Source organism: Siphateles boraxobius, unplaced genomic scaffold (assembly GCF_051911475.1).
Source record: "Siphateles boraxobius isolate OS27281-9 unplaced genomic scaffold, OSU_SipBor_1 48, whole genome shotgun sequence".
Classification (NCBI taxonomy): Eukaryota; Metazoa; Chordata; class Actinopteri; order Cypriniformes; family Leuciscidae; genus Siphateles; species Siphateles boraxobius.
Genome location: NW_027509119.1, coordinates 12673052 through 12688167, shown reverse-complemented (window position 1 = coordinate 12688167; position 15116 = coordinate 12673052). Strand labels below are relative to the sequence as shown.

General features: G+C 37.6%; 1 protein-coding gene across 2 annotated transcripts in view; it reads right to left on the bottom strand.

Annotated features, from left to right (window-relative positions):
* Nucleotides 1–15116, bottom strand: part of LOC143710818 (phospholipid-transporting ATPase ABCA1) — a 272481-nt gene that overhangs the window by 162480 nt on the left and 94885 nt on the right. The window contains exons 8-9 of one of the 2 annotated variants that reach the window (XM_077202050.1): nucleotides 14625–14711; nucleotides 9194–9416 (exon numbers count right to left, since the gene is read on the bottom strand). In XM_077202050.1, the coding sequence (XP_077058165.1) occupies nucleotides 9194–9416; nucleotides 14625–14711 (310 nt within the window). Of the gene's footprint in view, nucleotides 1–9193; nucleotides 9417–10814; nucleotides 10879–14624; nucleotides 14712–15116 lie in introns of those variants that run through there. The other variant, XM_077202051.1, reaches the window with a different exon arrangement.

Below are 15116 nucleotides of genomic sequence, written 5' to 3'. Positions count from 1 at the left end.
CCGGAGCACAAAAAGAACTACAAAATTCGACTGCTGTACGGCATACATAGTTTTTCTTCGTTTGTGATGTCTTTCATAAAATCATGCATCATACTCTACCTTGTCTGTGGCCATTGTTGATTCCAAAGCCAGTGCTGGATAAACAGCGAGCATGCGCGTGCGACAGTAGGCTGCGGTAGGCTAAATTATTTACGACAGCGGTAATGGACAATTCCGCTTCCAACCTGTAGGGCGACCAGTGAGGAATAGTTCCTTGGTGTTGCTTTAAGTAGTGTTATGCATATGCTCGTAAGTCTTAAGACCTGGGGCCTATACCATGAAGCTGGTTTAGGTGGCTAGCCAGCTATGTTTCAGTTTAGTTTGCACCAACCCTGCTTTAGGCACCATGAAAGTGGTTTGGCTTTTAGCAGCTTTCATCGCTATAGTAACTTACGCTCCATGGCTAACCTAGTCCGGGGCAGGTTATATTCCAGGTAAGAGATGTCAAACCGAACATGGACTAATCAGCTGTGAGAAAAGGATACAGTCGCTCCACCTGTTTCTACTCCAAATTAAAGATGATTTTTAAAGACAAAATCGTCTGGCTTTAAGTAACACTTATTTAGAATAATAATTTTGTATGATTTAGATATTATTTATGTAATTATCAATCGATCACACACACACAATTTTAGTTTATCAATTATTTTAACGCACAGTTTAAAGGAATAAATATATAAAGGTAATATAAATACCCTTCATAATCAACCGATTAAGCTATAAAATGACTATATGTGAGCTTAAAAGTTCAATTTTCTCAATAGCTTTATCAACTGTATAAACTAACTTCACCATTTTTACTTGCACTGATATAGCAAGACTTTTTCTTTGAGTGTTCCCCTTTATAGACAGCTATTTTCTTCTTGCTGAGTAAATTTGAATCAATTCTTAATATTTTTCAATCTCGTAATATTCTGCAGAAGAGAGAAGTGAATCGCACTGCTTCTCTCACGAGAAATGAATCGCAGTTTCACTCTTTCTCAGAATATGATTGGCTGTCTGCTACTGATGTCACACCTAAACTCCTTAACTCAGGATCAAAGCCTGAATTGACAGACAAAGTTGATCATCAGCATCATGGTACCAACAAAGCCTGGTTGGATTGGTTCGGTTTTGTCAACTCAGAACTAATCCTGTAACCCGGAGTTTGTTCAACTACCATCATGGTACAGGCCCCTGGTCTCATTTCATAAATCATTTAGAGCTAACACTAAAAACCTAGTGAGGAGTTGCAAAATGACAGTTTTTCATGGATGTGTTGAATGCAGTTGAATTTGATTTGAAAAGATATATTTCATAGTTCAATACAATGGCTTATTTATTTATTTTATTTTTTGTATAATATTTTTCTTTTGATAGAGTATTTTGCAGTTGGAAAATGGGATTGTTAATCCATAAAAAATGCTAATGACCAGTGTTGGGGGGTAATGCGGTAATTACGAAAAACGTGTTTTTTGGGGCAGTCGTAGTGTCACCCTCAGACTAGTGACACCCACGGACCGTTGGATGAACGTCTGATACATATGGCACACTTTTCTGCAAACACTTCAGGAGTTTCGAAGTCGTGATCTGATTGGTTGAATTCTACAGGATGTCCAGGAGACGTGTGTCTCGTTCTTTAACAGTCCGCCTGGAAACAAATGCTGTGACGCCAAAACCCCTCGTGGAAGAAGAACGCTGTCATGTTTATAACTGTGACAATGAGCGCTTACCAGGATCAACTAAATGCTGGATTTTCAAAAGTATGTAAAGTTCGCGGCTCCATTGTTGCAGTAAACTTGCACAACCTTCTTGAATGGATCATTTATTAGATGCACGCCGGTCTGTTATTGCAGGGACATTGACATTATATTGTCACACCCCGATTGGATGCATTACATGTCATTAAAAAGTCCAGCCAAGATCTGGCTACGCGAGACTAAGGCAGTCGTGACAAGTGGCCTAATGGTTAGATAGTCAGACTGGTACCCCTAAGGTTGCAGGTTCGATTCTCAATACTGGCAGGAAATGACTGAGGCTCCCATGGGCGCTGCTCCACTTCTCTGTGTGTGTCCACAGTTTGCAGTGTGTGTGTGTGTGTGTGTGTGTGTGTGTGTTCCCTACTCACTAATCCTAATGTGTGTGCACTAACTTTTATGGGTTAAATGCAATGCATGATTTAGCGCAAACTAAATCGACTATCCTTTTAAAAAATGACTGTCAGGATATACTACAGAATATAAGACATGTGAAAAATTAGCGCTGAAAAGGCGTGGACTGTTTTTTTTTTTTGCAGCGGACCTTATAGTATTATGTATATGTAGGAGTTTCCCTTTCAGATGCAAAATTTATGGGAGAAGAGTATTTAAATGAATCATGCAAGGTGATTTACTAAGACTTGCGCCAGTCAGTTCACTGGTTTTTGCTCCATTATTTAACGTCCCATAAAGGCACTTCTTAAATCAGACGTTAATTTGCGTTGCTCTTGTGTCGGTCACAATGGAAATGATCCGGCTTCGTCTGTGTTCTTTAATTTGCACATCGTCAGTCCACTCCCATTTGCTCTTTTTTGGGATTGTGCTCACGTTAATTTAGTAAATCTGGCCCTTGGCCATCACATCGTCACTTTAATTTTAACAATCAGATTACCTTTTTAAGTAGCAAGTAAAGTTTCTAATTTATACATTTACAAATTAATATTCAAGTTACTTTTTAGTTTAATTAATTTGCTTAAATCCTGGGGACAGAGAGCGCGCTGACACATTCATTTGGATCATAAAGGCGTAAACACCTTAAAATACTCTTATAATACTCAAATATAATTTCTGATGAGAATTGTTAATGCCTTATTTTTACATAAACTTGCATACATTTTATTAGTTGGGCTTTTTCTAAAAAAAATATTGGGCTTTTCCCAGACCGAAATGTGTGAAATCGAGTGATCTTGAAATATGAAATATACAGGCAGATAGGAAACCTTTCATTGCATCTAAATGTCGTATGAAACCAGGGTGTTTCTATGCTCTACTGTATAATATAAGACATAATACAGTATAAAAGTATTAACAGTGTTGTATAAAAGTAATGACAGTGTTGTATAAAAGTAATAACAGTTGTCAACAAAATGACAAATAGAGTTTACACTGTAATATGCTGAATATTTTTTGTGAAATACTGTGTTCTCAAATCTACTCATATGTAGATGTTTCTAATGTGGTAAACAGTAACAACAATAATAAAACTAAAATAGTTTCAAAAATATAAAATATTATGTACTGTGTGATAGTACAGCGGTCCCCAACCTTTTTTGCGCCACGGACCGGTTTAATATCAGACCATATTTTCACGGACCGGCCTTTAAGTTGTGGTGGATAAATACAACAAAATAAAATGACACGACCGGCATAAAAACTGGGGTATGTTTTAAATATATATAATAAACGTGAATTCAATGTGTAGGCCTACTTGCAACTTTATTAGCAGCGTCTTTGTAACATCGCGCCAACAACACAACATGAGTAACATCCTCTCTGCCCCCTAACGCTCTCTGGTCGCTATGGTAACGTTTATACATGCCTTCAAAATAAGATACACCACAAAAACAAATATAAAGGGCATGAAAAATACAACTCACTATAACGCTGAATCAGTGGGAGCCCTGAGCCTGTTTCTCTCTAACGAGACGGTCCCATCTAGGGCTAATGGGAGACAAGGACACCCGAAGTGTGTTGCTTATGTCCAGTCTACTCCGTAGTTTGGTTTTGGTTGCTGTCACTGCCGAAAACCCCGCTTCACACAGATAGGATGTCGGAAATGGCAACAGGGTTTTCAGTGCTGTTGTGGCGATCTCAGGGTATTCTGCCATGACTTTTATCCAGAACACCGGCAGAGTTGTTGTCTCGAACATACTTTTAAGGCCGCCGTCACTTGCGATCTCCAGCAGTTGATCTTCTTCTTGCACAGACATGCTGGATTCACCTGGTTTGTTGACAAATGGGTCGCGAATCCATTCCTTGGCAGTTCGTGGGTCTTTTGTGGTTGGGAAGTAGCGCTCAAACTCTTTTAAAAGCGAAGACAGGTGATCGTGCACCAGCTGGGAGAATGAAGGCTCGGGCTCAGTCTCTTTCAAAATCCCCGCCAATGTTGGAAACAGGTCAAATATACCTCTGTTCACGCGCCGTCCCCATAAATCAAGTTTGGCTTTAAATGCAGCTACTTTATCTGCCAACTTGAAGACTGTTGTCATTTTCCCCTGAAGTGACAGATTGAGTTCATTGAGCAGGTTGAATATGTCGCATAAGTAAGCGAGTTTTACGACCCATTCCTCGTCACTGAAATGTGCTGCCAGCGGTGAGTTTTTTTCTGAGAGAAATTTCTGCAGCGGCTCTCGTAATTCAAACACTCTGGCCAGCGATCTCCCTCGGGATAACCATCTTATTTCTGTATATAAGAGAAGGCGTCTGTGCTCCGCGTCCATCTCCTCACAAAGCTGCTCGAACAGACGCGAGTTAAGGGCGTGTGCTTTGATGTGGTTAATAACTTTAACAGCATCATTCAATACACCGTTAAGTTCCGATGGCATTTTTCGGCTAGCCAGCATTTCCCTGTGAATGACACAATGCGTAGACTCACATTCAGGTGCAACCTCTTTAATCCGAGCAGTTAAACCAGACAGCCGTCCAGTCATGGCAGCAGCTCCGTCTGTGCATATGCCAACACAAAAATACCATTTCAGTTTTCCTGATATATAGTCATCCAGCGACTTGAATAGTTCTGCGGCTGTGGTTTTGGTTGGCAACGATAGTGCACATAACATATCCTCATGCACATCCTCCTGATAAAGATATCGCACATAAACAAGCAGTATTGCCTTGTTGTCAATATCTGTAGACTCGTCAACCTGGAGTGCATACCACGGTGATGTATTTATCCTCTCCAAAAATTGTGTTTCAATGTCATCTGCTATTTCGTCAATGCGCCGAGTGACGGTGCTAGCCGAAAGAGGCACCTGTGCTATCTTTTTAACCGCAGCGTCTCCTAGAAGTTCACGGCAAATGTCTTTTGTGGCGGGGAGGATCAATTCTTCACCAATAGTGAATGGTTTCTTAGCCTTAGCAATACGGTTAGCCACCAAGTATGATGCTCTCAGTGCACTCGCATTTATTGATGTGGTGGCCCTCAGTAATTGCTTCTGGCCTTCTTGTTCAATTTTTTTTCTTTCAAAATACTCAAAAGGCTTGTCTTTTATTGCGGGGTGCTTGGTCTCCAAGTGGCGAAGCAGTTTTGAAGGCTTCATTGCCTCATTAGAGAGCTGGTTGCCACATATTATGCAGAGCGGGCTTGGTGCGTGTAAATCACCTGTTGCGATAAATCCATATTTCAAGTAGGACTCCTGGTATTGTCTGTTAAATGCAGCTTTCTTTTTCTTGGAAGTCGTAGGCTCTTCTTCTGTCTCCTCAATGGGCCGTTTCCCCTTCGCAAAGAAACTTTCCAGAGACGTTTGTTTTTTACTCATTTTGCTAGCTTGTGGGTTTATTTTTTAGCGGTAACGTATCACGTGACCGAGACAAGCGTTGCTATCATAGGGTTGCTATGCGCCAAGAGTGAGTCATAGACAGATGTAACGGAGAGATTTTATTATTTTAAAATGTATTATTTTTCAAAATAACACATCGTTCAGACTCAGATAATAAATAAAACTGTAATGAAAGATAATGAAAAAAATAATGTAAGTTATTTATTCTTTCTGTGCGGCCCGGTATCAAATGACCCACGGACCGGTACCGGTCCGCGGCCCGGGGGTTGGGGACCGTTGTGATAGTACATACAAAGCATGTGCATCTATGACAAAAAAAAACATGTTGCTAATGTATTAACTAACATGAAGAAACCATGAGCAATACATTTGTTACTTGTTAATCTTTGTTAACGTTAGTTAATAAAAATACAGCTGTTCGTTGTTTGTTCATGTTAGTTCACAGTGCATTAATGTTACCAAATACAACTTTTCATTTAAAAAATGTATTTAATGTTGAAATTAACATTAACAAAGATTAATAAATGCTGAAGAACTGCAGTTCATTATTAGTTCATGTTAACTAATGAAGTTAACTAATGTTACTTTTTGATAAAAAGAAATGAAATAACGTAATTAGTTACTTTTTTAAAGAGTCACTCAATACTGTAACGCATTACTTTTAAAGGTTTTTCATTTTCCAAGTCAACACCAAATTCCATTATCGATTAGTTTGCACACTCATCTCAGCCATATTGCAACTACGAACTAGGTTATGATCCCTGCTGAACTGCTTAACTAATTTATGTGCTGAGGCAGTCTTACTTTTATTTATGCACTTTATTCATGCATAATATGTATGCCTGAATCTTGTTTTTAACTGTAAAAGAGCGAAAAGTTCATTCTTTAAATTTTGAGAAACTTGAGGATAATATGGAAGTGTCTCAAAGTGGCTTTATAAATATCACCCTATGTGATATTTATACCAATTTGCTTGTTTTTTTTATTTTATTTATTCAGTTCTACACTATTTTACCTTTTCAAATGCTTTTCTTCTGTCTGTTCATTGCACATTGCTGAACTCGCTTACAGAAAAGCCTTGATCTCAGTGGGCCTAAACCTCTTGAAATAAATGCAAAACAAATGAAATGCATCACAGGATGACAAATCACCACCTTCACTCTCATGCACAGCTACATCATGACATTCCCAAACCACTGAGAGTGATGTGAGCACAGACTCAATCCCTGGCCTACTGACTGTAATGAAATCAGTTCTCCTCAAAACTATTTGATGTTACATTAGCCTGAGCATCAGCATAAAAAAAAAAAAAAAAACACACAGCAGACACAAACACCTAAGGAATATCAAACCCACGTTTTTTTTTTCTCTCAGATTTTTTAAAATACTACTATAGTATTTATTAACATTTTGAGCTTTTATTTTTACATTTTCAGTTTTCATTTGATTTTAAGATTTAATAATTTCGTTTATTTTTATTAAGTGTTTAAATATTTAGCTTTAATTTATTTCAGATTTAATTTGAGCAAGTTTAATACTTTAACTTAAACGTATTTCTGTTTGTTTTTTAGTTTAAGTTTTTCATCTAATATTTATACTTGCAGCTTTATTTCACTGAATGATAACCATTTTTAACTGTTTTACAACACTGCAAACACTAAAACAAACATCACTAAACATAATGGCTCAAAATTTGCAAGCTAGACTCAAAAGTGTGATTAATAAATCTGATACTGCCACTAAAGTAGAGGAAAATTGTTTATTTTTATACAATAAGGGACACTCTTAATATCTCTAAACTACACACCAATTGAAATGTAAATAAATCACTGGCTGCATAAAACAAATATTTCACAGTCCCAGAGTATGCCTGTAGGTATATGTATCTGAATGAAAAAGATAATCACTGCTTGACTGAAATAAGTGCATTTGAGAATTAAACAGCATCTGAGATGCAATCACTTTGATTCCTGACATATGACTTTCATGGCACTTACTGGTTCTTTTTTTCATAGTGTAAGAGCATCCAACGACACACCAGAGGAACGTTTTGCAGGTTTACTGAAAGATCAACTGTGTAACTGAATCTCATAACGGAGTTAAATTCCCCATTATGTACAGCAGATGCACAAACGCACAATCTGTGTTTCATAATGCATCTGTTTGCACTCCCACCAGAGAGACGTCAATGTGCCTCGTCGACTGACACAATCACTGTCTGGATTCCCACCGACGCTCGTGTACAATCCCGGCACACCAAATTCAGAGAGAAAGCACAATCCCATTAGCATGCAAACAGGGCCGGGATGCCATCAAAACGGAATACAGCACAATGCAACACGGTTTTTGTGATTTGTGGTGTCAGAACAATAGAAAGCCACAGCAGGCCGAGGCAGAGCTCGGGGAGAAACAGCCAATCCTATTTACTGGAGTTTCAAAGAGAAGGTAATTAATGGAACAACCCAACAGAGTCACTAATTAACTCAGTCCTCCTGATATTCAGCCGCACAGAAGCGCTCTGTACAAACACACAAGCACTGCGAGAGCCGAGGCTTGAAAACAAACAAACAAACAGCATCACGGAAGAAACATCAACAGCCTCTGCGCTGATGCGACTCTCGCCTTCTGCTGAGTCAGAAAGCACTGCGGATCCAGTTGATCCGGTTCTCAAATTGAACTCAAATGATCTGCCGGGAATGGTTAACAGTTCAGTGGACAGGAAAATTATCCATGATAATGACTTAAATTTTGGTTCTTACATAAAACTTCACAATCACATATGTTTAAAGTAAAGAAGTACACTTTAGCATACTTTTAAAAAAGTACTTATTAGGGATCTAATATTCTTAAGTGTGAACTGAATGATGTTTTCAGGCACTTAATTGCATGTTAATTGGAATTAAATGGAAATGTATTATAGTTCAAATTTGTATTAAATGCAATTAGCTGAAGTTAAGAGTGCTTAAGTGCATCTTAATATGTAATTTCAAAATAACTTCAATTGTCTTTGAATTATGATTAAAGTATACTGCTGAATGTACTGACAAGCATTTATGGTACACTAAAATATACTTTAATGACACTTCTGTTTCTATTTAACTATTTTAAAGTTTTTGATTTTGATTTTGCAATTTATTTTTATTTTTAAATATATTCATTTTAAATTTAATATTGAATAAGTAGATATGCTTTAGTATGTTAGTCAACACATCAAAATAAATGTACTTCTTCAAAGCACAGGAAAATATTTTTGAACCACAATTATGTGAACTGCACTTTAAAGTAAAACCTGACATGATAACAAATTGCACATTTTTATGTGCGTGTAAAGAAACAGCCGTGAAAGTGGACTCTCTTTAAGTACATATAATTGGCTTTTATTTAATTCATATTATATTATCTGCAAGTACCGTTAAAAAAAAAAAACGTTTAAGATTTGAAGAATACTAAACATGTGGACATTAAATACAATTAAGTTCACTTCTTTTTTGCAAGGGATTAAATAATAATATTATAATAGCCCACTTGAATAATATCAAGTCCCGTATTTTTTTAAGAAGTATATCACACAATGATTGTCACTGGTAATGTGTTATGTGATTTAAACTGTCCTATTAGATATAAGAAATCAGCTCCTACTGGTGTTAGTGCTGGTTGTATTGGTGTTGTCGGCTGTTTCGGCCCGTGTGTTCTGTTGGTCTGATTCTGTTGACACGGTCCTCACAACAGCTCTGCTCGTGTTATTGGACGTGGTGTTAACTTTTGTTCCACACATCAGCTGACTGAGGCTTCCAAATGGATTGGACCTGAAGTCCAAAGTATCTACCGCACTTAGCAGCGCTGAAGACCCAAAATTAGATATCTGAGTGGAGAAAAAAACAACATATCATACGAAAATCTCCACAAATACACATTCAGAAATGACTCTTATGTTTACCAAGACAGCATTTGTTTGAACAGAAATTAAAGTAAAAATGGTAATACTGACAGTAACTGTAAAATAGTAACTATTTTAAATGTAATGTATTCCTGTGATGCAAAGCTGAATTTTCAGCATCACTACTAAAGGCTTCAGTGTCACATGATCCTTCAGAAAACATTCCAATATGTTGATTTTCTGCTCAAGAAAGCAGTTGTGCGGCTGCATATTTTTGAAAGAAACCGTGATACATTTTTTTCAAGATTCTTTGATGATTATAAATTTCCAAAGAACAGCATTTATTTAAAGATATCATAAAGGTCTTTACTGTCACTTTTGATCAATTTAATGCGCCCTTGTTGAATAGTATTCATTTATTTTAAGAAATTTATTTATTTTAAGAAAAAAAAAAATCACACACATACTTTTGAACAGTAGTGTACTTAATTTGTTTTATTACCCGAATGAAGAATTTGCATTACACTATCTGTGACCCATAAGCAGAACAGACGTGTGAACCATTGTTTCTTTGGAACACTGTTTCTGTCTTTTTGTCTGGACAGGAAGATGTCCAGGTCTTTAGAAAACATACTGCATACACACTTCTGGCGAACATTTGTCCATCCCATAACTGAATATTATGGTGTAATGTCATTAATTAATGCCATGAATGTCTAGTTCACGGCATGTCTGCGTAATACAAGTCCATCTGTGCTTTGCATCTGTTGGCCTGGCGGCTAAGCCGGCTAATGCCAAACCATGAAAAGGTGAAATGGTTTTTGGTGCGTGATCGAGACAGCACCTTCATAATCGAAACAAAAAGTGTAAACTGTGTTTCAGTCTCACTTAACGAGCATAACAGATATAAAGCCTGTTCACTCAGAACGACGGTGACAGCTGCTGTGTTAATACCAAATGACACGGTATATTACTTTCCAGCAAACTTCCAGCTGATTTTATTTATATAGCCATGTGCATGCAAACAGTAATGGACTGCACAGAAGCATGGGTAATAGAGCCCAACAGTGACAGCCCACTTTTGCAGTGCCCTTGGTTCCTGAATTATTTTCTCATTCATTTTCCCCAGAAACGCATTCACGACAGAGCTCTGATCCTTAGACCAAACCAACCAGCTCTCAGATGAATAGCACAATATATTACAATTAAAAATAATTCAGTATAACTTTATATACTAATACGCAAAAAAAAAGATACATTTAAAGTTTATTGCAAACAAAAAAAGTAGTTTGACAGTGTGCAGAAACTCTATTACATAATTTGCAATGCTATATGCAAATGGAAGTCACATTAATTTGCAACAAAGAAAGTAAAGTATGGTACCATACAAGACTACTTCAGTTCTTTTGCGAGGAAATGAACAACTCTTCCCATGAAGCCTTGCAAATGACGCAACTGATTCCGAAACAGAGGGTACAATACCAAACCCTTGACATTGATTATAAAATGCATTTAGTTCTGGTCCTCATATTTGATTGTCTGTTCACAATGTTCTAGAACAGGGGTACTCAGGTTGGGAGGCCAAGAGGGCTGCATTTAAACCACATTAAATGCAAAGGGCCACAAATTACAACTTGTATTGTACGACTTTTATTTAGGCTACCTTAAGACAATTTTTGTAGTTTTACTGAGTTTTTACAAGTGCAGTTTATTATCTACCCAAGTCTTACTAGTCCTTTAATTGTTGTCCTATTTAAAATGTCACTGAACATGAAAAAAAAGGCATTTAAAAAAAAATATTAATAGTTTGTCTTGCTGTATTCTTAATGCAAAAGTTTATGAAACAAATGCCAAAAAATGCATAAAGAAAAACATTCTTGAGCAAATAAACTTAACAAGAACTCATGAAAAGAAGTGGAAAGTCCTAGTCAAAAGTCTGCATTGTTTTCACAGCGAGACAAAAACGTTGCACCTTTTTATAGTCTTCTTTTTTATGCTCCATTGCACATTGACATTGAGAATAAAAGTTCTGTTTTTCATGTTGCTAAGAGGGCCATCGGCCACTTAAACACTGCAAAGTTTCAGGAGCTAAACTTGAAATACGGGTCATCTGCAGAAACTTTCGGACAGCTCTGCGCTTTATGATTGTAAGATGCTTTAAATGTTGTAGCAGTCTGTCGCTGCATGCGAGTTGTTCTCTTGTAGATGCCAACAGATGGTCAGCTCATGATAGGTCTGTTTTAAACAAATATATGCAAACTTTATTTCTGTATGGAGAAAATAAATGGGATAATTCCATAACCTGAATGTTGTGCTCTATAGCAATGGAAATAACATAATACATGGTTTAAATAAACGGTACAAAAAAAAAAGAGGTAATCAAAGAATCGTAAAAAAAGTGTTCTTGAGTTAAAAAAAAATGTTTCTTGAGCAGCAAATCAGCATATTAGAATGATTTCTTAAGAATCATGTGACACTCAACACTGGAATAATGATACTGAAAATTCAGCTTTGCATCACAGGAATAAATTATATTTAAAAAAAATATTCACATAGAAAACACGTATTTTGGATAACAATAATTTTCACAATATTAGTTTTAGGGTTCTGTCACTTCTGTATAGTCTATATATCTTGGTTTTGTGACAGAGCCCTGACACTCCTGTTTTGTCTTGTCTGTGTGCCTTGTTTCATGTGCTCTCATGTCATGTTTTGTCTTGTTCTGTGTTGGATGCAGCTTGTGTTTTTCACTGGCTGCATGCTGTCATGTTGTCATGTTTTGTGTGAACACGTGACTTATGAGTGTTTTCATTAGCTGTGTATTCAGGTCTCGTCTCATTTTGTGTAAGCACATGGCTTGTTATTTGCTATACTGGCCATGTGCTTGTGTTTTAGTCATGTTTGGTGTGAGCACATGGCTTGTCCTGAGTTTCCTTGTGCCATGCGCTCTACTGTCGACTAGCCCCTTCCATCTTGTTATCTGATTATTGGTTAATTTGACCCCACCTGTCCTCCCTCGTTACCTGCTTTGTTTGCTCTCCCTATTTATTCTCCTTGTGTTTTCAGTCCTGTGCTGGTTCGTCATCTTATGCCTAGGTTACACTACAGGATTTTAAGCCCGATTCTGCGGGTGAACGGTGCTCGTCAATCTTTAAGTGTGAAATAAACGACGCATCAAAAGCGCTTGCCGACAGCAGACAAATATCTAGCATGCTAAATATCTGGAGCTGTCAGCTGACTCGATAGACTTTGGTGTCAAGTGTCGTGACGCAAATGAGCGAATGATCAGCTAATCACATTACACAAGCCTTTTGTATTTGTAACAATCGTTGCCAAATCACAACACGAGCAGACAGCTGCTTTTTCATTATAAACATGTTCTACTCCCCTCCAACTATTTCTGTAGCACAGATAATCGCTGCTGCCTGCGTGTGCTTATCCATCATTTCAACCATATTCTTTTATTTTTTTGGGGGGGTTCTAAACAGATCATTGCGCAAACAATGAATTTTACAAAAATTTATTTTGTTTTTTGCACCGCCAATTTTGTCCTGGCGTCCATTTTCAAATAGACAACTCCTATTTCGCATCATTTCCCATTCCACTTTTCTCGTGTGTTTTCGTGACAAAACATGGTTTGGGGACCAGAGAGAGTCGTTGGGTGACAGAGTTGTTGTCAGCTCGTGTAGTGTGTAACCCCCTGTTGAAGATCAGACACGTAGTGTGAACACCCCAACAACTTTAAGACTAGAGTTCTCAACGGGCCGGGTCGGCCCGACGGGCTTAATCTTTTCAGCTCAGTGAAAAAAAACATTTATTAATCATCGCTGCTGTTCACCGTAAAGAAAGTCTGGCTGCTGCGTGCAACGTGCATCGCGGGGGCAGACCTGACGTCGCTGCGTGTACGCCTTTAGCCTGGAGAAGAAGATGGAGTTGGTGAAAAGTAAATTTCCGCAGGTGAATAGTCGCTACTACAGGAGTGGGAAAATCAGAGGTCTGGAAAGTGTTTGGAGTGGTGCTGGATTCTGATGGAAATTCTACAGCTTATGTGCAATGCTCAAAATGCAAGGTGCTGATGAAATATAACAGCAAAAAACAGGGTCGTCCAGAAGATTTTTATTCGAGGTATATTTAGTATATAGCCTATTTATATATTTAAAGTTTATTTCAGTTGTTTGTATTGTTTGTAGGCTATTGTTAAAAGACGTGAACATTAAAGGTTGATTTGAATTCCCTTCTGCTGGTCATGATAATACGTGTATGAGAAACAAAGAAAATCAGCGTCGGGTCGCGGGCCGGGTACGGGCAGATAATTCATGTTGATGTGTCGGGTTACATCGGGTCCGGGCTTTAAAAGCCACGGGCCGGGTCGGGTTGTAATTTTCAGGCCCGTTGAGAACTCTATTCAAGACTCCAGAGCAAATAATGTAGTCTAAACAGCACAGCGATCTGCCGATGTTTAAAGTTGTGTAGTGTGAACTAGGCATAAGGTACCCTCATGTTTCTTGTTTCCTGCCAAGTCCAGTCTGTAAAGTCTAGCTACCTTTCTTGTTTTCCCCCATGGGGTAGTTTTTGTTTTAATTTTATACTTAATAAAAACCCATTGTATTGCACTTGAGTCCTCACTACTTCCACCTACCCAAACCCTGACAATTACTGTTTTTGTATCTAATATATGCAGCCAAGAGATTTAAAAACAAAGGTAGTGTATTTGAAAGGTAGTGTATTTCAGAAAATCCTCAGGATGTCAAACTACAAGGAGTATATAAGCTGTTTTATTTTCTATAAATTATTAATGAGCTTTAACATTTTTTCAAATCCTGTTAGCAAACTTTAGGATGCCTAAATAGGTGTAATTTTTCTATTTTTAATTATATATATATTTTTATTAATCAAACAATAAAAGTATAAAGTATTCTTAAAATAACTAAATATTCTTATAATAAATACAAAAATACTTATAATAGCATTGATAACAGTGGAAATGGAAAGCAATTACAGTATTTACTTTTAGTTGGTGTGAAGATAGGTTTGTTTATCCAACATATCTGATGTTTTGCAAGACAAAACATGGGATTTGTGCCTCTAATTTGAAACCTCATGGGACACACTATTGTATCCTATTCCTGGATAACATTTTACATTTGTAAAAGATGGAAAGCATAGTCCATTCATCCAAAACTTAAAACTCACCGCTGTCATTAGTGGAGCGATATGAACGCTGGTTTTTGCCATCAGTACGCCTGTCTCGAGCCGGTTCAGACCCAATGCTAATGGAAGCTGAATCAGAAAAAAAAGAAGAAGAAGAAAAAAAACTCATTTTAGTATTACTGATTTTTTTCTGAGCTTAATTGTGTATTACATGGGTTCTGCCTCACAGAGCCAAAGATTAAGACTGTATTACTGAACTGAAGCGAAGTACGGTTCAATCTATAAAGATCATTAGATTTTCAGAGTTTATTCTCAGAGCCTGGGATGTCAGGCAGTTAAAACAACCTTAATAAACTCCCGTTCACTGGCCTCTTAGCCAGCACTATCTCTGTGTCTATCACTTTGACCTTCACACATTCAATAGCGATTACTTTAGTAGGAAAGGGAGGTTCAGAAAGAGGCGAGGGGGGGGGGGGGGGGGAGACAGAGAGAGAGAGAGAGAGAGAGAGAGAGAGAGAGAGAGAGAGAGAGAGA